The following is a 22659-nucleotide window of genomic DNA, read 5'->3' as shown; positions in this document are numbered from 1 at the left end:
CGTATTGTCTCGTACGTTATAACTTTATGCTAGCCGCTCCTTTGATTGAAATCCAAGGCAAAAGTATATCTCAATGATGTATTTTAATCACCGTTACACTATAGTTGGTTGTTTTGATTATCATAAACACTGCTGTCCTGACGTGCCCTACTTAGGAATCTTTGGTCAAAGTCCAATGTCGTGTCGAGAATTCTGTCATTAATATAATAACCGATGTCTAGAATGTTCTAATTTAACAGTTGGCAGGAGTTTAGACCTCAATTCAGATACAGTTTGTACAAATAGACAACTTAGCGAACTTACTACTATGCCAATCCGTATCAGTAAATCATAGCCCCTACATGAAGTCTATGAGTAAATATACCACAGACATAAAAGTCTCTGTACCAACACCATAGATAATAACTAGCATGGGCACCACTATTACCAAGTCCCTATCCCTCCAAAATAAAACCACACTAACCAGTCCTCACGCTGGGTAGCAATCTTAGGACCAAACCCCAATTAGACGCTCAACAGCTCGCTGGATCTGATCTTCACGCACGACAATCTTACCACGCTTAGCTGTCATGAATAGTCAGCCAGCAGTCTAAATTTTGACACATTGCGCGTGCGATTTTTTTTTATCTCATCTGCGCATTTGCGCATGAGTGATACTGTCCAGAATGTCAGCACATACGTCATATCGGCCATCACTAGCATCATAATAGCAAGGCTAAAAATGTTGAGTGTTGTCATGGTGCCATGGTGTCTAGTCTCAGAGCGACTTCTAAGTGTACTTATCAGCTGCTCAAATGGACTGAAATAAAAATCTTACCAACATTTGCTACTTTTTATCGTCTTCCTCGACAAATGTCTCTGTTGGTAAATTTTTCGTTAAGCCAGAAGATAAAATGTAGCACTTTCCTGTAGGATGAAAATAGAAATAGTAGATGGCCAGAAGTCATAACAGGAAGAGAAATAGTTGAACGATAACGGCGTGATACATCAATTAACATTGACCTTACGTTCAACCCTTTCATGTGGAGATGTTTTTATTTAGCACCTTCCCACACTGATCAAATCGCTTTACAAGACGAACGATTAGCATCTATTGTTGTTTTTTTGTTTAGAGTTTAAAGTGGCAATATGGATGAGGATTGGGTATTTAGTTTTGATTTTTGAAATAAAAAAAAACAATTTTATCATTGTTTCTTATCTACTTGAAAAAATCAACTTGAAACAACATTTGTAAAATCTGATTTTGTAACTCAATACATTGTGCAAAACTATAAAATGTGTAACAAATTCGTTATTGTACGTACAATAACAAGATATTGCACATTTATTAATCTCTTGAAATTTATTGAGTTACAAACAAGGACTTGGCAAATTTTGTTTCACATTGATTTTTCAAGTAGGAAGCCATGCTGGAATTGTTTAATAAATTAAAAATCAAAAGTAAATACCCCAATTCCCATCCATATGGCCTCTTCAAGGCTTTAAAGATACTTTCAGGGTCTTTCCACACACACACAACACACACACACACACACACACACACACACACACACACACACACACACACACACACACACACACACACACAAGAGCAATAACACATTGACATTCATTCATTCATTTAATCTACATTACCTTCATGGATTTTAATGCTCAAAAAATTAAATCTTACATCAAAACGATTCGGCAACCAAATATATATTGTTTGTTTGTGACCATTGTCTCCAGTCATATAGTTTGTGTACAACTAGAACAGTCACCATAGAAGATAAACCAATTGGAACTATCAGCAGTTCTCAGATACATGCACTATTTGCTATAACTAAATATATACTGTTGCAGCCTTCAGTGATTGGCTTAGATTGTGTTACGTGGTATGGAATAGTGACCCAGAGTTAGCTCAGTTAATATGCATAGAGCGTGTATTAGTCACATTCTATTCCCCCTAGGACAGCAATAGTAATGTAGAACGGGACTATGGAAAGAATACATGCCTGAGATTATGATGTGTTATAAAACACTTATCACCTGGCCTTATGAAGGCAGTAGTAGACACCATATTACATGCTCGTGCTGTATGTAGCAACTGTTTCCCTCGGAATTTAGTCTCGGGATGTAGTTGCTACTTAACAGCAGGGGTAATACACATCTACTAGTGCCCTCATAGCCAGTCAAAAAGTGTATAATCTACCCATTATAAGGTTAAATCATAAATTCATATGATTAGTGATATACGTATGTTTTCTGTATTCCACGTTCAAAGTCGCATTTGTACTGATCTACTCAACTTGATCTGCCACCTTGAAAGAGCACTTGTGTTTTTGACGACCAATACAGGTGGCATCGTTGTGATTTCCATGAGTGACCTAGATGGCAAAGTTGAGATTTTTAATATCAACCTAGGTAGCAGAATGTGGTTATGATGATTGCTTAAGTAGCTAAGTAGATGATCAACCTAGATGGAAAAAAAATTGACTTTGATAACCAATTTAGTTATCAAATTTGTCAACTTAAGTGGTACAATTGTGACTCGGATCGACGACACGGGTTGTAAAGTTGTGACTTTGATTGTTAACCTAGGTGGCAAAATTCTAATTGTGATCGTTGACCTAAGTATCAAATTTGTGTCTTAGGTAGTTGGTTCAACTATGTGTAACATGGCTCGATTATTTATAATGTAATATTCGTCCTGATAAACCCTGTATTTTTTCTCATGGTTATATACATACGTATATATAAGTGCTTTCAATTTACATAATTGTTTATTCATATACAAATTTACATTTTTTGTAAATTTTCCGTTTTGGAATATATTTAAAATACAATATACAGAAATGGATTGGGTGATTTACACTCTCGCTAGAATAGCTATTGAGTCCTCAAAGCTGCAATAGATGTAACTGGACTTTTTTCCAAAAAGTATTTTGTTTGCATATATAATTTACTAGCTAGTAATATCGTGTACACCCTAAAGAGTATTGAATCACCTGTCGAAAAATGCATCTGAGTGGCTGTACACATAATATGCTAAAACAAATCTAATCAAATTGATTTTTTCGGTCCGCACCCGAAAATCAGCGCCCAAGTGCGATCATGGTTTCAAACGTATGCTGTACTACTTCTGGATAAAATGGAGCTCTAATTAAATGACATGTGCAATATCTAATTATTGGTATTTTCAATTCTCAGTGAATATATATATTGTTGATTGTGAGATCTAAAATAATACTCTAGTTACAGCTAGTGAAGCTTTAGTGCAAATGAAATACCAAGAACTTAGATTTTTCTAAACTTTTATGTGGAAATTTCAAAATAATATCATAATTGAAGCTTACGTCATTAAACTTAGTTATCAACTCAACTCTAGCCTACCATCAGAAAAGAAATATGTAAATGACTCGGAGACGTCATCAATACACAGATATTGCGTCATAGAAACATTTGTATACATTGGGTAGATTGGCAGATGGGGAATGCACCCCAAGCTTAACAAGTATTTAGCAACCCTTATAATTAACAATAATGATTTAGTCTTACTAAGAACACAAACTGTTTTTTTTTTAAATTTAGAAACTTGTTTTTATATTCCATGCTGAGTATTATACAATCTAGTCTATGAGTGAGTATATACGTCATAGACCATAAGTTGACACGTGAAAGTATTTATATATCTCCCTCTACATAAAATTGTGTTCACAAATATCCCCCACCACCACCCAAACTATCATAAAGTCTCGTTAATTCTCCAAAAGTCTCAAAACTTCTCGTCGATTCTCAAAAAGTCATTTAGTACCAATTGGATCATATTTGATGGATTTACTAGGAACCATTCGCATCGAAGGTTCATATAAAACAGCGTCCGAAATTTTACATTTCCGAAATTAATTGACATCATCAATCAATTAAACATGACTGTACTGCTGTTGTGAATGTTGATCGGGGTCATAGGTCACTGTATCTTCCATCTACATTTAGACGTGCACATAGACGTGTCTACCAAACTGTACACTTGTCTACTGGATTCATCGGGCTTTTTTCAGGACACTCAAAGACATCGGCAAACTCCGGAAGGTTGGAAATTGGTCCAATTACCCTTTGAAATAAAACAAGAAACTCGTCAATAGAATCATCATCTTAATCATCATAATAATGGTCATCATCACCACAACCTCCACCATCACCACCATCATCATCATCATCACCATCGTCATCACCACCACCACCACCACTACCCCCATTTTCAAAAAACCGTTGGTTCTAACACCCCCGCCCCGTCACAAATGTAATAAAGGTGGTGGTGTTCCATGATTGTAAAGTGTGTTTATATTTAATGTCAGAATTCTAGAATTGACGATTGTAATCTTATTAACAATTATACATACTATTTTGAAAGTTATAATACTGAATATGGCAGAACATGAAATGCCATGTTAAAGTAAGTCTGATTATGATATAAACATTGAACTGATGTACCTGTATTGACCAGGACTGTGAACACCAGTCAATATTCTATTCCTTGCACCCTGCTCTGTGTACTTACTGCACCATATCTGGAGTAAAGAAATACAAAAATAAAATGTGTTTAGGATACTTCATATACAATAAATGGAGAGCAGCACACAAAACACTTTAGTGAAATACAGTACATTCCATGGCACAGCCATGACAGGAGCTATTTTTGCAACATCCTGCTCAAAGTAGCAATTTCGAGCAGTACATCACAGCACAGTGCATCACAACACTGTACAGTAACCAGCATCCCAGGACAGTACAATAAAAAGGGAAACACATCAGTACCAAACAGAATGGTTCAGTAGTGTAGTGTAGTGTAGTGTAGTGTAGTGCAGTGTAGTGTAGTGTACTGTAGTGTAGTGTGCTGTGTTGTGTTGTATTGTATTGCATTGTATTATACTGTATTGTACAGTGCAATGTGATACAATGCAATGTGATACGATGCAACACAACACAACACAACACAACACAACACAACACAACACAACACAACACAACACAACATTTTATGAATGATAAAATAAACCTACCTGAGCGAAATTGACAAAGAGCATCTGGTCTTGAGTGAGATCAATGCCCGGTAAACGCAATTCTTCACCCTCTAGGTTATCTGCGACCCATTGGCGATAGCCCTGAAATCCAACATATGTACCAGTGCAATAATCTTTATAATGTTAATTCGTGGTGGTTAATTATTTTGCATTTGAACCTACATACATAACATTTGCAATCTCATCCTCCAGTTGATGTTTGTGGGCTTTCACCACCCCCCACCCACCCCCCACCCCTCGTAAGACACAGTGCATTTATTCGTTGGCACAACGGAACATATATTGCGTCTTGGACGATGCCTTAGAGTGGACCATGGTTGTACGACGACCCCCCCCCCCCACCTCGCTTTGTTTCACTGTCTGCTTATCTGTCTCTTGATGCCTGCCTCTGTCTGTCCGGCCGCCTACCCCTGTCTTTGTAATTGTGTATGTCATTTATCGCTGTCTGTCTGTCTGTCTGTCTGTCTGTCTGTCTCTCTCTCTCTCTCTCTCTCTCTCTCTCTCTCATATTACTCACCCTGTACGTTTCCTTCATACCACCGTTGTCAGCAATGTTTTCACCTTGGGTCTGAACACCGTTCAACTAGAAAACACAACATAATGGCCATCAACAAATAACATTTAGCATACATATTAATAACATAGTCAACTCCAATAGGACACAATGTTGTTATAAAAGAAGTATTACACAGGATAGTCATCAAAAGATGTACAACACAACGTGATTATCAAATCACCAATAAATGACAGCTGTGTAAAACGAAACTGTGGACACCATATAGCATACAGCCCATTTCATTTAGTGTTCACTGGCTCTGTTTGATATAATCACTCAGAAACAAATAAGAAACTGCACATTCTACACGTTAAGGTAGCAGGATCATAATAATGTCTTCCTACATTTACTCTAAGTGAAATAAATCATTTATAAATGCACTGCACGGAGATGCAGACACATTGGCGCCAATGTTTTGATGTCTGCATTTGATATCTGCATGGTGATAGGCAAGTTCATTTCATCTAGACAGAATGTCGCCACAAAATGTATTCATTCAAGCATTCATTAATTACTTTATGCATGGTTGTACCAAACTGAGCCATTGGACATACCAAGAAACGGGCAGTAACACAGCATTGTCATTAGAAACCATTCCATTTACTTTATTTTCCAAATAAATATAAATAATTTTAAAATAAATAAAAACATAAATATAATACAAATTAAAATCAACCTTCCAGATAATACTTACAGTCATGTTACATTCGGACATGTAGTAATTCCCATACTGGTTGACAATACAGTTAGCTCTCTCTGTATATGCTGAAATAGACTCATCGGACCACCATTGCTGAAGATTACCATCTTTGTCATATTGGCGCCCTCTGTCGTCGAACCCATGGGTAATTTCATGTCCTATCACCATTCCAATACCACCAAAATTTAGATATCTAAGTGAAAGTAAAGTATGGTTAGTTATTAGTTCTTCCGCGACACCTCTCAGCGATGCCGCTTGGACGGTGCCGTAAAAGAGGCTGTGGTTTATGGTTTACGACTATGATCCACTGTCTTTGCAAAGCATTATTTTAATATGAGTTACGGTGGTTTGCTGTTGTGATAACGATCTTGTGTATTGTTATTTTCTTCTAAGTTTTCCCTGCAGATACTATATTTCTATGGCATTGTTCAGTGTCTTGTTAAGTATCATATTTATAAGACTGATAAATTAATCGATAAATTGATGATTGAGAAGGGATGGTGGTTGTGGTGGTGGATGTGGTGCTAGTGCTGGTGGTATGTGGTATTGGTTGTGCTCGTATTGCTGGTGGTATTGGTGTTGGTGGTATTGGTGGTGCTGATAATATTGATGCTGGTGATATTGGTGGTGGTAATGCTGTTGATGGTGCTGTGGTATTGATAAAGCTTGTGGTAGTGCTGATGGTATGGGTAGTGTTTGTGTGGTGTCATTGATAGTGTTGTTGCTGTTGTTGTTGTTGTTGTTGGAGGTGGTGGTGGTGGAGGTGCTGGTGGTGGTGGTGGTGGTGGTGGTGGTGGTGGTGGTGGTGGTGGTGGTGGTGGTGGTGATGTCATTTGTGACGTAATACTTACTCTGGGGAATCTTTATGATAGAAAAGTGGCTGCAGAATTCCAGCTGGGAAAGCTAATAATTGAAAAAAATAGAGAAATATAACTGCTCTTTACACCCGAACATTTTTTGCAAACACGTCAGCTTCAAATTACTGGGTCGTCTGGGTGCTACGGTGGAAGGCGAAGGGAACGGTCACTCAATTATTGGCAGGGGAAAATTCCACTGTTTCCGAACATCTGGGGAAATGGTATTGCATCGATGTGTCAAAAGCATTAAATGTAAGAGCCTGAAAATGTGAACAACAGTTTGTCTTCCTATAAAGATTCGTCGTTGAGGGTGCCCTACACGATGTTGCGTCGTTTGTGGCGCTCCACGTCATTCTGTCGCGAGCACTGCTCCAGGAAATACAGGTATTTTCATAAACTTTGGGCTCTGGAGAATCATTTCATGATTTCACACTCACAATTTTGGCCCGGTTGTTAAGAAACACCAAATTGAAACTTTCTCTAGTGTTGTTACAGTGGGACAATATTGCTCAAGGGTCTTAGCAGACATAAATATGTGTTAGATGGACACTGAATATTCATGATTATTTATCTGAGCAAAAACTATGTATGTAAAATCATGAAATAACTCTCCAGGACTAAAAATGTATGAAAATATATTTCTAATTCTTGAGTGACATTCCCCTTTGACACATCGGATCTATAGAAAAGGAAACGTGCCATATAGTATACCTAATACTTTGCCAAAAGAGGCAGGACGTGAAAAAAATCAAAAATATATTTTTCATCTGTGACTCTCCATCTCAAAATAAAAATGATAAAAAATACTTACTGATACTGTTACTGCTAGAACTGTAGAAGGCATTAACAATGGCAGGACCACTTGACCATCTGTGAAAATACATTGCAAATACATTGTTATAGCTAGGTCCTTGTACACTCACGAAAACGAAAATTATTTTAATCTCCGACATATTTTATCTTTTGATGGCATAGTACCATAAGTTGTTTCCAACCTTCGTACATTGCTAGGTTTCATTTTTCAAGTTACTTGCCTTTTGGAGTGAGGCTCTTTTGTCTTGAAAATGTCACGGTTGATGGTGGGAATGATGAGACGAAAAAACAATATCCCGATTTTGGAAACTTCGAAAGTAATCACTATTTGAAGCAATGAGAACTTCTATTCTCTGAATGCATTCTCCTTGACCGTAAAACTATGATTGGATTATACCAAAAACACGTTTTCAAGGGGTGTGCAAGTTAGAGTTCCCCCTTGGGAACAACAATGTGTAGCCTATACCTACTTTATGGGCCGCGTTATTGACAAAGGTGCAATTGTTAACAAGTCATCCAGTCTGGGAGGTGGCACAAATTCGCACGTCACTTGGTGCTTGACCAGATTGTCCAAGATTGTGATGTCTCATAATCAATTTAAAAGATAAATAAAAATAAGTTTATTCTTACGCAAGTTTATCGACATCTGTTCTCAACTTTTCAAAACTTCTCTGTGTGCCCTCTTTCAAATTATCCAAATAATTTTCAAAATATTTGGTTGGGTCGAAGTCATACTGTGGAAATAAACATCGTTACATTGAATCATACTAAGACATTTCAAATTTGAACAATTAATAGTGATGCGAAAAACAAAAGGGTGGTCTTAATCTAATTCAACGTTGATGGCGTACTTATGTCTTGACGTTGACTCACCTCATCAATTTGAACGCTGGTTAACCTGCTTGTTAAATTGTTCAACACATTACATCATCATTCTTTTTTGAATAAATGAATGACAATATATATATATATATATATATATATATATATATATATATATATATATATATATATATATATATATATATATATATATATATATATATATATATATATATATACTTCAAGTTGTAGGCATGTGGATATAACCTCAGACCACCTGGTATGTAAAATCGTGACGTCACACCGGCGGTGACGGTATTTAATATATTCCAGGTCCAATCCCAACTTCAGTGGTAATCCTAGGTACAATCGAAATCACAGCAGTGCAGATCTGTTTTCTAGAGCGGTCTGAGATACAACTGAAAACCGTTTTGAACAAGCGTATTGTATTTGTATAGTCCATCGAAATCGTACAAACACTGCTTCATGTCATCGTCTGAGTTGACAAAATGTTTACTAATGTCGTGTTACTTACATTCTTGTAGTATTCATTAAGCTCATCGTCCTTCTTTATCCAGTCTGGGTAACCTATTTTCCTGGTCATACCTGCCGCCTTTGGGTGAAACAATATATTTTAGTATAATTTCGATCTTAATAAATGAAAATGATCCTATAATGTCATAAACTCGTGAAATAGGGACATTTCTTTGAAAATGGCAAGAGAATGATGTAGTATAATAGTGGATAAATTCCCCCACTGCCCATGACGTTATCGAAATTGATTGTCTGTATGTCCGTCCGTCTGCCTGTCTGTGTGTGTGTGTGTGTGTGTCTGACACCCATGCTCCCTGTCTCTGTCTCTCTATATGTCTCTCCCTCCCCACCCCTCACTCCAGCCCTCCCTTCCCCCTTTACCAACCTTTTCTTTCGCCACTTCTTGTGTCGGTGCATCCATCCATTTAGATTCGTCTACCATTTCTAAGAATGCATCCTCTAGGTAATCAATCATGTCATTTGTCTGTGAAGTCAGAGAAAACAGTCATCATTTTGACCTTAAAACTGTGACTAGAGATTGCATTTACAACATGTGACACAACGCTACTCTCTCAAAAAGCCACACAGAACTACACTAGCTGCAACGGGGTCGTGTTTTAAAACCGTTTCGACTTACTCGTCATATCGAACATTCTGAACGGAATTGAGTAACCTGTGGGTAACTATATATATTTGTGCAACTGTAGATATAATATGGTATAATCAAGTTGACTTTTGGGTCCACACCCAAAAATCAGTCTCCAGTTTTATTACGATTTCAATCTGTTGCTTTACCATTTCTGAAAACCACCGATTCCTACTATAACATTTACAATGTCCAATTGTTGGTATTTTAACTATTTTCAGTGAATGTGTATTTCTGGTTGTCGGATTAAAAATAATACTCGTTACAGCCAGTGCACAATTAAAAGACGTTTAAAATTTAATTTTAATTTAAAATTCGTATCTTTTTTCCAATTTTCCAAGAGGTGGATGATTTCGTTTGATTTACTTTTTCACTCAGATAGTTTATATCTACTATCTTATCCCCTGGGTACCACACCGAATAAACATGTAATCAGTGAACATACTGATTAGCTGTAAGATGGATTCCCGGGATTGATTATACTTACATCGAAAATTAACATCGCATAAAATAACTGAACTATTGTGTCAGGTTTGCTTGAAATCAGTTGATGCATGGGTGAACGCACGCACGCACGCACACACACACACTCACTCGCTCGCTCGCTCGCACGCACGTACGCATGGAACAAAAATGTAATAAATTGGCCCGGCTAAAGACTAAATCTGTTAATTACCCTGGCTAGCAAGAAAGGAAACTATATACGTACCCGAGTTTTGCTCTCCTCGTCAAAATACTCGTCCACAAACATTCGTCCTGTTGCGAACGCCATGACGCCATTCACGTGACCAACGCATGACTGCCAACGTGCACTTTCTGATGCAGTTCCGTAGATAACTTCGTCATATTCAAGTTCGACATCTCTGAAGGCTGAACTGAGTTGACTAATTCTACCCATTGTTATCGACCAAATTAGGTAATTCGCCAGAGTCCTGTTAAAACAGAAGTTGGCAGAAAAGTGTTAAATCATTCATATATAAAGCACCCTCTCTTGTCCGGTGTGTGATCATTGGTTAAGAGACAGAGACAGAGACAGTAGACAGACAGACAGACAGACAGACAGACAGACAGACAGACAGACAGACAGACAGACAGACAGACAGACAAGGGAGGGGAGGGAGAGAGATTTTGCCTGTCTCTCTGTCTCTCTGTCCATCTGTGTGTCTGTACAGTCTCTGTTATTGGGTAATGATAACAAATGCTATGGCTTCACCTATTGATTTTATACACGAAATGTTTGAGAGAGGCATTCTCATATTAGCATACAACGTTAACACGTACCTGTTTGGCGTTTGCTCTACAAGAACTGTTACATCCTTGACGTATCCCGGCTCATACACCACAATGTCTTCACTGTCTTTCAAAGAATCGCACCAACTGGCACGCAATCCTTTATAGAATCTAAGCCATTCAAACTGCAACGACAAATGGAAAGCGATTGTTTTATTCACCTCGAAGAAAATACGTCTCAGTAAAGGCTTACTACAATATATCAGCAATGGTGTAGTAGCACAACATCGGAACTGTACAGTGTATGTACTTAAAATCACACCCTGATCAAGCCTTGTTATGCAATATTAAAGCATAATTTTACTGTTGATATGGATAGTATCGTAGTTGCTGGTGACTAATTGTCATATTATTTGAAAGTTTGCCTACCCATTCCTGTTGTTTATCTTTGCAACATACATAATCATTTCACGGTTGCTATGGGCGCGGTCTTATTGCTAGGAGCAGTTTTTATGTTTATCAAAATGCCTACCCAACCCTTTGAAATATACACCATTATTTGACTTTTGCTATGGGCGTGGTCTGATACCGAGACAAAATACCTCACAGTGAAAATTTCTGCTTCAATATGACAAGAATTGATTACAACCAATCAAATTGGATCCATGGTAGACTGGCTACAGCACCGAAATAAAATGAATTACACATAACACTATCAACGACAAATCCTTAATCTCTGGGGTGTACAAGTCTGCCATCTTGGATATTGCATTGTCGGAAATATAAGCCTGCACAAACGCTGCTGTAAACAGAATTAAGCAATAAACCTCAAATAATCTACTCTCCCCGTTACCCAGTCACTTACAGAAGGGATGTTCGACCCCCCCCCCCCACACACACACACGCACACACACAGATTTGATATTACATCAACAATAAATGATGCCGCCGGGTCCATGACCCCACATAACAGTCTTTTGCATGTGCGCATGCTCAATTTTGTATGCCACTTACCCCTGTAACGTTTTGTTGGAGATCTGCTATCGTCATTTTGTTGTACAGTGCGTTATTGTCACGACGTTGATCAGCAGGAGTTGTCAGCTGAAATATAAAAGGAATAAATAACAGTTTTATTAAACCTAAAATGGACGCACATTTGCATCAATGATTAATTGGTTTTTCAAAACAAGTAGTTAGCTCTCCATATCAGCTTTTAGAGGGACGCAATAACTTAACTTTTTTAACTTTCAGTAAATAGTTGAAGTCGATTTCGTCTCTCATAAAACTGTTTCGGTTAATCTTGTGCCATACATCACTGACACTGTAGTGCTTGATACAATATTACAATGCTGTACTAAATAACCTTAAATGAAACTCAAAACTAACTAACTACACACACACACACACACACACACACACACACACACACACACACACACACACACACACAGATATATATATATATATATATATATATATATATATATATATATATATACATTATTTAGTGTATTGTATATATATAATATATATACCTATATGTATATATATATATACATGTATGTATATATATATATATATATATATATATATATATATATATATATATATATTTGTGTGTGTGTGTGTGTGTGTGTGTATGTGTGTGTGTGTGTGTGTGTGTATCACTGTAGTATTTGATACAATATTACAATATACTAAATAACCATAAAACTCAACTCTAGTTATGGTTAGTTAGTTACATATATAAATATATAAATATATGTTGAGGGTAGAAGAAAATCAAGTCGGGTTTTTCGTCTCTACAAGCCTGTTTCGTGAGTAAATCACTCGTCAGGAGACCTCCATCAACATCTCCTGACGAGTGATTTACTCACGAAACAGGCTTGTACAGACGAAAAAACCGACTTGATTTTCTTCTACCCTCAACATATACTCCGCTCTGCGTGCAGACGTATCGAGCACTGTACTACGGACAAATCTTACCACTGACTTCCTAAATATATAAATATATATATATATATATATATATATATATATATATGAACTATTACAGCATTGAGTGAAATTATGTTTTGCCAGAAATGTTGCGTTGCCATCACAACCGATTTCAAACTTAATACAAAACGGGAAGAGAAGTCTGATGACGTGCGTTCTTTTCTGCTTTTTCTATTATTACTCAAGTAACCGTTGTTCATTTTCTGTCACCTGTGATTCTGTAAAGCTTTTGAAGGTCGCGTCAAGAATTTGTAACAAAATACCAGTGGTCAAGTTAACGCAAATAAACTTTGAAATGTTAATGACCTCAATACAAAACATACCATTGTCATATTTGACATGATATGTTGATGTTCGATACTCACATTCGCAATTTTGATTTCAAAGTCGATGAGGTCAGTAAAGTCTCTTTCAGCAGTACTCTCATCAGCTCCCAACATAGTGGCTATTGTCGTCATGTATTTGTGATAAGCTGTAAGATACTGTAATAGGTAGGTTTGGTTTAGAATGCATACATACATACATACATACATACATACATACATACATACATACATACATACATACATACATACATACACACACACACACACACACATACATACATACATACATACATACATACATACATACATACATACATACATACATACCTTTTAGATATAACGCCTTAAATACAATATCAACTCATGTACCTTATTGTCCCTTCCATCTTCTAGATAATATTCCCTGCTTGGAAGACCCAGTCCTGGTTGGTCAAGCTATTTGAGAGATCACAAAGAGAATAACGCATCCCATTAATTCGTGCAATGTTCAAGTCTGGGTACACTGATGTATTGAGTGTTATACCTTGCACATGCGTTTTCGTTCACACATTATTTAAATTTGGTACTCTCTCAGAGTGTGATAAAAATGTTCTGTCTATAGTAAGAATGCTTTCTCGATAAATTAATCTAGTTAAGATCTCATTTTCTTACAACTCCTAAAAAAGATATTAAGTTGTAAGTTTGGTGTGTGAGGGATATGACTTTGGAAATTCCTTGCTTCCTCGATGTATTTGGATTATATGGAATGTGAGACTGAAAATGTCTTGCCACCTCGAAGCATTTGGTTTGAGTGGAATGTGAGACTGAAAATGTCTTGCCCCCTCGAAGTGGTTGGTTTGTGTAGAATGTGAGATTGAAAATATCTTGGTACCTTCAGAATATATCTTGTTGAATCCTTGTTGTCCGTGCCAACGTAAGTGTTGTATATCATAGTATTGCCATATTCGCCACGTAATTTAGAAAGTTGGGCTACGAGGTCAAAGCTTCCACTGTTCCAGTTCCCTCCTTCTTTGTTCTCCAACACTGGCCAACCACCAAGCTGTGTCATCAAGTCGGTGAGCGGTTTACCACCTCGGCTTTCAATTTTCTCTGGAACATTAAAACGACATGGTGAAATACTTTTATAGCATATCTACAGTGTGAGTGTTCAGTAAAATTTGAGATATGCTGAATAAAATAAATACTAATGTTGAAACTTACCAATATCTGTACAAGCTATATAGTTGTTCTTGACGTTTTCGATAGGTTTGATGTCAGATTCAAGAACGGGTTCTTCCACTAACGCTACAAACAGAAATGGAGTCAATTTGAGAACTAGGAAGTAAATTGTAATAGTGCTCTTTCAGTTTACGACGTATCAATATATCAATGCTATCTTAGGAACGTCCCGAACACTTTCCGTGCAAGTGACTATTGAATGTATATATTCAACGTGTAGTGTACGAGACAAAGTCGCCCTTTAGAAATATTGAAATTCTGCATGATACTCATACTTTGGCGCCCTAACAATGACAACCACTGTTTTAACATAGAACCTCTGTATGAGTTTTACAATCAGCATATTATGGAAATCATGTGTCAGTCGCAATATCCATATATACAGACCCTTCATGTTAGGGTGTTAACCGCTCTTTCTCACTGGAGTGGATTACCAACCTAATGCATTGGCAGTAATATACCATATGGGTAAAATCGGCGCCAACTGTAACCAATACTAAAAACTATGTATAATATCTAATCACAGTCGACTCTTGCATAATTAATAAGATAATTATAAAAAAATAACATGAATAACTTATTTTGATAATGACGTGATGACAAAGTTATAGACAGTGTCCCTTTAAATGGGTCAAGGTAAAATATTCATAGACGGTCTACCTTTCAGTTTTCTATCTAGATCATCTCTTAGCTCAGTGAATGTATCGTAACTTGATCGATCTTCAGGGATGACGTTTTGATCGAGCCACGAACCACATGCATATTCATAGAAATTATCACATGGCTCTGCTTCAACGTCCATTCTTCTCGCCATATCTCCAGCTGCATTGTGGGTAAATGCTAGTATAAATACCACAGGAAAAATCTCGAACGAGGATATCCTACCTTTTAATTTGATATCCAGATCATTCCTTAACTCAGAGAAGGTCGTGAAGGTGGATCTGTCTTCGGGTATGACAGTCCTTTTAACCCAATTTCCACAAGCAAATTCTGAGAAGTCTGTGCAAGGATCTATTTCTGGTTTCATTCGTTCGGCCATGGCTCCAGCTAAACGATTGCGAACGAGGTTGTTTAATATCGGAACAACTTTTATTTACATGTTACTGATTTAGCCAAATATGTTAATTTATTAGACCATGCCATGTAAACTGAGAAGACGTTCTTTTGACAAAGTTTTCAGATATTAATTCGTTATAAGGTTGGTGTAGTTTTGTGGAGAAAAATCGAAAGAACAATGTTTTGTTAGAACATGCAGAGGAAGAAGGGTTAGTTCACTATCCATATCACAAGAGTGTGCAGCATCTAACGGTATTGCTTTCGTTTAGTTAGTAGTTAGTGTGTTGTTGTTGTTGTTGTTGTTGTTGTTGTTGTTGTTGTTATTGTTGTTGTTGTTGTTGTTGTTGTGTGTCTGGACCAATCGGATCTCTCGATATGCGCAATTAATACTGGTATGATACAATACATGTTGTATAAAAGCAAAGGATGACATAGCGGGGAGTAATTTCATCTTACCCATCATAGCACAGTGTGACGTCAGACAATACTTGCTGTCACCGTTTACAGGACTTTCTTTTTTGTCATCCTCCAAAATTATAACAACTGCAAGACAGAGAATGTACGAATTTGAAAACAATCTTAAAAATGCAAGATGATGGTAAATTAACAAAACTTGTGGTAAATAGGTCGTGAAACAGTGAGTTTAGCTTATTTTAGTGCAATATACCATCCATATATGTGTGTGTCTATGTCTGTGTCTGTGTCTGTGTCTGTGACTGTGTATATGCCTGTGTCTGCGTCTGTGTGTCTGTGTGTGTATGTGTGTCTGTGTCTGTGTGTATGACTGTGTGTGTGAGTGCCTGTCTGTATATGTGTGCGTTTGTGTTACTTTCATATATAGTTTTTTTAATGTATTAATGATGTACGTGTTGCCTATAACGATGCCTTTAGAATACTGTTTAGCACCTGATTCAGTAACCCCCCCCCGGCCCGGGGGGGGGGGGGGGGGTAACTCCCATAGACGGCAATACGGAGACGGTCCGTGCGAAAGGGGTCGCTTTTTTAACAGTTCGAAAATTGATGGTAGATATTTGTTTTCATATTGTTGTGGACATTATAGAGAATGACGAAAGAGAGGGCTATCAAACAAACTGGGTAAACATTGGTGATAAAGATGTCACGCCAATCTGTGGAACTTCTTTCTGTCGTTGTCCCATTCACAAAGACATCGCCATGTATACATAGTTAGTCTGTTGATATTTTTTGTGATTAAAATTGACTACTTTTTTAAATTTAAACTTTTTTACTTACGTTGCTGCAAATCGAGAATATTGTTTCACAATTTCAATAGAAAAATATAGTTGATTTTTAAAAAAAAAAGTAAAACCCAGTGCTCATATATATTGCTCCTGAGTGAATTTACTCTTTACTTACTGAGAGCAGCTACCAATCCAGCACATGCGAAAAATAAGATAACAGATATGACAGTTAGAATTGTGACCTTCCTGCTGCTTTTGCCATTTTCTTCGTCGCTTTCCATTCTATACAATTCTGATTTACTGTTGTTGTACGTGACCGCCATTTTGTTGCTGATCAGAAATGGAGAGAGAAAGATAAATACATGTAAGCTGTCCATGTAAGGATTGACAGACACTCTTTGCAGTGTCTACATATAATAAAACAACATAACACTGAATTTGCCTGTCAACATTACACTGAATCAGTCTGTCCGTCTCTGTCTGTCTCTCTGTCTCTGTTTGTCTGCCTCTCTAAATATGTGTCTGCCTCTACGTCTGTCTCTGTCTTTCATTGTCTGTGTCCCTATCTCTGTAACTCTGTCTGTCTGTCTGTCTGTTTGTTTGTCTGTCTGTCTGTCTGTCTGTCTCTCTGTCTCTCTCTCTGTCTGTCTCTCTGTCTGTCTGCCTGTCTGTCTGTCTGTCTGTCTGTCTGTCTGTCTGTCTCTCCCTCTCTCTCTATCTCTCCCTCCCTCCCTCCCTCCCTCTCTCTCTCTCCCTCTCTCTCTCTCTCTCTCTCTCTCTCTCTCTCTCTCTCTCTCTCTCTCTCTCTCTCTCTCTCTCTCTCTCTCTCTCTCTCTCTCTCTCTCTCTCTCTCTCTCTCTCTCTCTCTAGCTCTCTCTCTCGTCCTCCTCTTGGTATTCAGTGTTTAATCTGTTTTAACCCACTGTGCTGTCTTTTCTCTTTAGTTCTTCTTATGTACACATACATGTAATTTCAATACAAAACATAAAAGGATGTATAACAACTGGGTTGATTAGTGCCCCGTAATCATACCCTTATCACCTAAACAATAATAACTCACAGAAATCGATTAAGTGGGCGGGTCTGGTCATAAATACATCATAAATACGACATATCATATAAACATATCTCGTGCTAAAATAACAGCGATATGGAACAATGGTGTTATACTTTTTTGGAATCTTGCCAAGAGAGATAAGACAAGTTTTTACAATGGCTGTCAATCATAACTGTCACATTGTCACATTTTCACTCTTAGTTGTCAAATGTTGGAACACTTTTTGTTTAAAAAGTGATGATAAGGAATACAAACAACGAAGTAGCCCGAGATTATTAACTTTCAAATTCTTCACTATATAAACAAATATATACCAATTGCAACGCAAGCCAAGTTGAACGCGTTTGAATAAAAATATGGGATTTATACCCTGGTCGTTCTGCTGTGACGTCATGACAATGTGCAATGGTTCTGTGGTGCTCTAAATATGATTCAAAATGCTATTAGTTGCCATAACTTTTCCCGATTTGTCATGAGTTGTGCTTGTACATGCATAATTATATCATCCATCAATATTTTTTTTTCTCTCAGCCGAAAAATGCTCCTGACTAAGGTTTTGTCACTTTTCGTCTTTCAATTTGAGTTGATGGGGCTCCCTAAGTCACTCGTGTTTTTATGGGCTGATTGAAGACAAATATTTGGGAATATTTAACATATAAAAATCCTGTATGTTTGTCAACGTCTAGTTCTGATAGGTCTAATACATGCATATCCTTTTCATTATCTCAAACATGTTTTTCATCAATCGACAAGGAAAGCAAAGTGTTATTTAACCGCATGTCTCTCCAATAACGATATCTGACGAACGCTAGCCAAGGACCACACGTTCCATTTCGAGTTTTCAAGGACGTTTCATCTTGCTAGAAAGAATGTACACCAAATTAGAAAAAACACAAAGTTAACCTTCCATTACACAGGGTATCATTTTTGGTTTAAATATAGCTTACAAACGTTGAAATAGAAGCAGATTTAGCTCAGAATGTGATCAAGCCTTTCAAAGGCAACAATTACTGTAGATTAGGGAAGATTAATGTATATTTGACATTAAACACGACCATAACGTCCCCCCATTATGATACTACGTCCCAATAATTGTGCAAGAGTTTTATTGTGACGCTAGGTCGGTGCAATTTATATGGTGTGATAAAAGGCGAAACGAGTTTTCAGTCGCTTGCCGTATAGTACAGTGATATCACTAGAATGATTGGTTTGCCTACATCTTTTAAGCGGTCTATGAAATGTGAGATTGGACATACATTAAACCCACTTTGACAAGATAAGGGTACTGAAGTCTATCACTACTACATGTCAAAATCTAGCTAGCTAGGACTGTGCCGTCATATATCTCTGCATAATACATTTAAAACATTTGAATATGCATGTGTTGCAAGGACTACAGCCGGATGGGTTGTGTCTCAATCTTTCTATTCCCACACTTACAACTAGTCAACTTCAAACACAAACGAACGCGAACGCATCATGCATTTAGTACGGGTCCAAAGTGCTGCCAAGGGTGGCTAATACTCATTTGTGGTAGCCACAATAACGCGGGCCCGGTCTAGATGAGACGGATAGAACTATATACAAACAAACTATATACTTGTTTTATAAACTATCCAGGAACACCGTTTTTTAATTAAGGCTGTTCCAATTTATGCCCCCAAGCGGCACATAAGTGAAACCTTCTACTACTCTATATATATCGCTGATTTCGCAATTTTGTTCCGACTTTCGTGGTAAATACAATAACCTAAAGAAGAAACTCCGCCAAAACTTTCCGAAACAAACAAACAATATGCCAGTCTGAGACTAGATAAATACAAGTAAAGTGTCTATGTTTTTTTCGGGTCAAAAAGTGAACTCGTCAAATAAAGATACGTGCCATTTTTTCAGGCTGTGGTTTAGGGAATCGTGTGACCAACAATAATGAAGGCAGTAGAGTAAATGTTCACTCTATAGGCTCGAATATCATTAGAAAAAAATTATTCGACAACGTATCTACTCAATTGTCAGAACAGTTTGAATAAAGGGCGGCATTTGCCCGTGTTGTTCTGAAGCGGTCTGATTGCTGTTTAGATTGTCAAGCCAGAGAAAATAGCTCGTAAAATGACATGTCGAAGACTGGGCTTTGACAAAAAGACATTCCATAAAGTCTCACCCTCTCACATGTACGTAACAGGATCGACTTGAGAATAAGCCACGGCTGAGAAGAGATTTCGCCTTGCCAGAATCACCTACCCGAGTGATTGCTGGATAATTTAATTCTTAATTTTTTTAATTTACTGACATCATGTTTGCCCAGAATCTTAATCGCAAGTCTGTTTCTGAATTCTACTATTTGAAATGGTTGACCTATAACCTACATTGCCGAAATGTTAGAATTTGTTCCTATAATAATATTTTGGATCGTAACGCATGTGCTGGAAATGGAGTGTTTTGTTACATAGCCACTTATATACTTAAACATTTATATTTATATCTAGTAGTTAACCCAACGTGACATGGAAATTGACCAACTTGAGATATTATTTCATTTGATTTTGACTTGTTGAACAGTGATAAATATATATATCTGACTCACTATCTTGCGATCATCATTTTTCAGTTGCCTGCTGATCGCTGCATGGCGTAAAGCTCGGGTTTCTCCTAATCTATGTAGCCTTGTATATTGAATTTAGTACTTTCCTCCTTGATCTAATATACAATCCAATTTGTATATTATTATTATTGTTATGTATGTATGTATGTATGTATGTATGTATGTATGTATGTATGTATGTATGTATGTATGTATGTATGTATGTATGTACATATGTATGTATGTATGTATGTATGTATGTATGTATGTATGTGTGTGTGTATGTATGTGTGTGTATGTATGTATGTATGTATGTATGTATGTATGTATGTATGTATGTATATATGCATGTGTGTATGTGTGTGGGGGGCGCGTGTATGTACTTGTGTATGTGCGTGCGTGCGTGCGTGTGTGTATGTGTGTGTGTGTGTGTGTGTATGTGTGTGTGTGTGTGTGTGTGTGTGTAGATAGATATTCAAGGGTACAGGGGAATACGTTGAGTAAAATTAGAAGTGTAGAGTGTTTTAAGTCATTTCCCATTACACAATGTTAATGTTACTGTATTTTATCAACTCAGCGTACCGTGCTAAAGTTGTTCTTTTGTTGAAGGCGTTTTCAGTAAATCAGAAGATTGCAAGTTGTCAGTCCATAGATAGGAACGGCGACTTACATCGATATTCCATTTGCAATTTACTACATGAATGAAACACAGTCATTGCAGCATTCCTAGGATTGTTTGGTATTTGAATAATTCTGACATTCAGCTTTTCTCACGTTGATTGTGACTGTACATTCTGTCTTAAACCGCTAGTTTCGCAATCGGGTATCAAATTGCCTATATGCGAAGGCAGCAAGGAGAGTTTGTAAAGGTTGTATCTCGGCCCCATCTGAACACCATTTCGCACTTCTGAAGCCATCTAAGACAGTGAATTCCACGTGTGTTTACAACTTCAACCGTTCTATGTACTACCGCAAACACGTTGCTTAATATCCCCGAGAAAGAGAAAACGGGGCACTGAGGCTACCATTATGTGTACAGTGAAATACATATTTATTTGCGCCTAATTATTGGTTATTACCTTGGCAACTGGGGAGGACAGATAGAAACTTTGGGATATTCGAATATGATAAATAAAGTTTAGACAATGAACAACAGAACATCACTTCAAATAACATATTCTTAAAGGGCCGTGTTTGAAACCTGAGTCACAGCATTAATGTTATATTATCATTGGAGCTATAAGGACATTTTTCGATAGTTCTGCCAGAGAACTATCTTTTAAACCTAACTTTAATCCTAATCCGAAGTGGACCTTTAATCTTCCTGGTGATATTTGCATACCATCAGATTTACATATCAGTTCAGGAAAGTAAACGATAAACTCCTATTTATATAGGCCTACACACAAAAAAATAGTTTATTAAATTTGAACTAACTGAAGTCGGAATTAAGTAAGTGACTTCCACCTTCGAAATTGATAGATATACCAATATGATGTATTCCACTGTAAATGTACATAATTTGTGACAATACAAAATAGTATTTAAAACAATGACGCATTTTATTCTCACGTGATGTATGACGTCATATAGCGTGACTTGTCAATATTTGAGTTCATTGGTCAAACAATTGATGGTTGCGCTAATATGAGATATGAAATATTGAACAATGACCCCTGTGCAGGTGGTGTTTGTTATGGGTTGAGATCATCACCAAAATAGAATTACTTTATACATATTTTGTTGTTGTTGTTGTTGTTGTTGTTGTTGTTGTTTTTCATTATTTAGTTAGTCTTTTTGACTATGATTTCACCATTATTAAATATATATTTAGTCTTTGTTTCATCATCATTTTGGTGGTCCCAGCATTATTTTTGTCATTATTTCATCATTATTTGGACACTATTATTTAATCATTATTTGGACACCATTATTGCAACATTATTTGGTGATTTATCATTATTTCATCATTATTTGGGGGGTATACATTGTCCCTGTATAATCAA

At 37.0% G+C, this 22659-nt stretch overlaps 1 protein-coding gene across 1 annotated transcript; it reads right to left on the bottom strand.

Moving 5' to 3' along the window:
* Nucleotides 1–1712: 1712 nt before the first annotated feature.
* On the bottom strand, nucleotides 1713–17341 carry LOC144451354 (membrane metallo-endopeptidase-like 1). Its single transcript, XM_078142165.1, has 20 exons — nucleotides 17194–17341; nucleotides 16276–16362; nucleotides 15649–15810; nucleotides 14746–14829; nucleotides 14417–14634; nucleotides 13915–13980; nucleotides 13585–13701; nucleotides 12236–12322; nucleotides 11273–11406; nucleotides 10701–10923; nucleotides 9731–9829; nucleotides 9347–9424; nucleotides 8620–8723; nucleotides 7988–8046; nucleotides 7171–7222; nucleotides 6314–6512; nucleotides 5581–5646; nucleotides 5043–5144; nucleotides 4474–4550; nucleotides 1713–4093 (listed from the first exon to the last, which is right to left on the bottom strand). Exons 1-20 carry the CDS (start codon nucleotides 17339–17341, stop codon nucleotides 3994–3996), a joined length of 2262 nt encoding a protein of 753 aa, XP_077998291.1. The 3' UTR covers nucleotides 1713–3993.
* Nucleotides 17342–22659: the final 5318 nt, after the last annotated feature.

Source organism: Glandiceps talaboti, chromosome 21, assembly GCF_964340395.1.
Source record: "Glandiceps talaboti chromosome 21, keGlaTala1.1, whole genome shotgun sequence".
NCBI lineage: Eukaryota > Metazoa > Hemichordata > Enteropneusta > Spengelidae > Glandiceps > Glandiceps talaboti.
The sequence above is the reverse complement of the archived record's forward strand: the minus strand, read 5'-3'. Positions and strand labels throughout refer to the sequence as shown.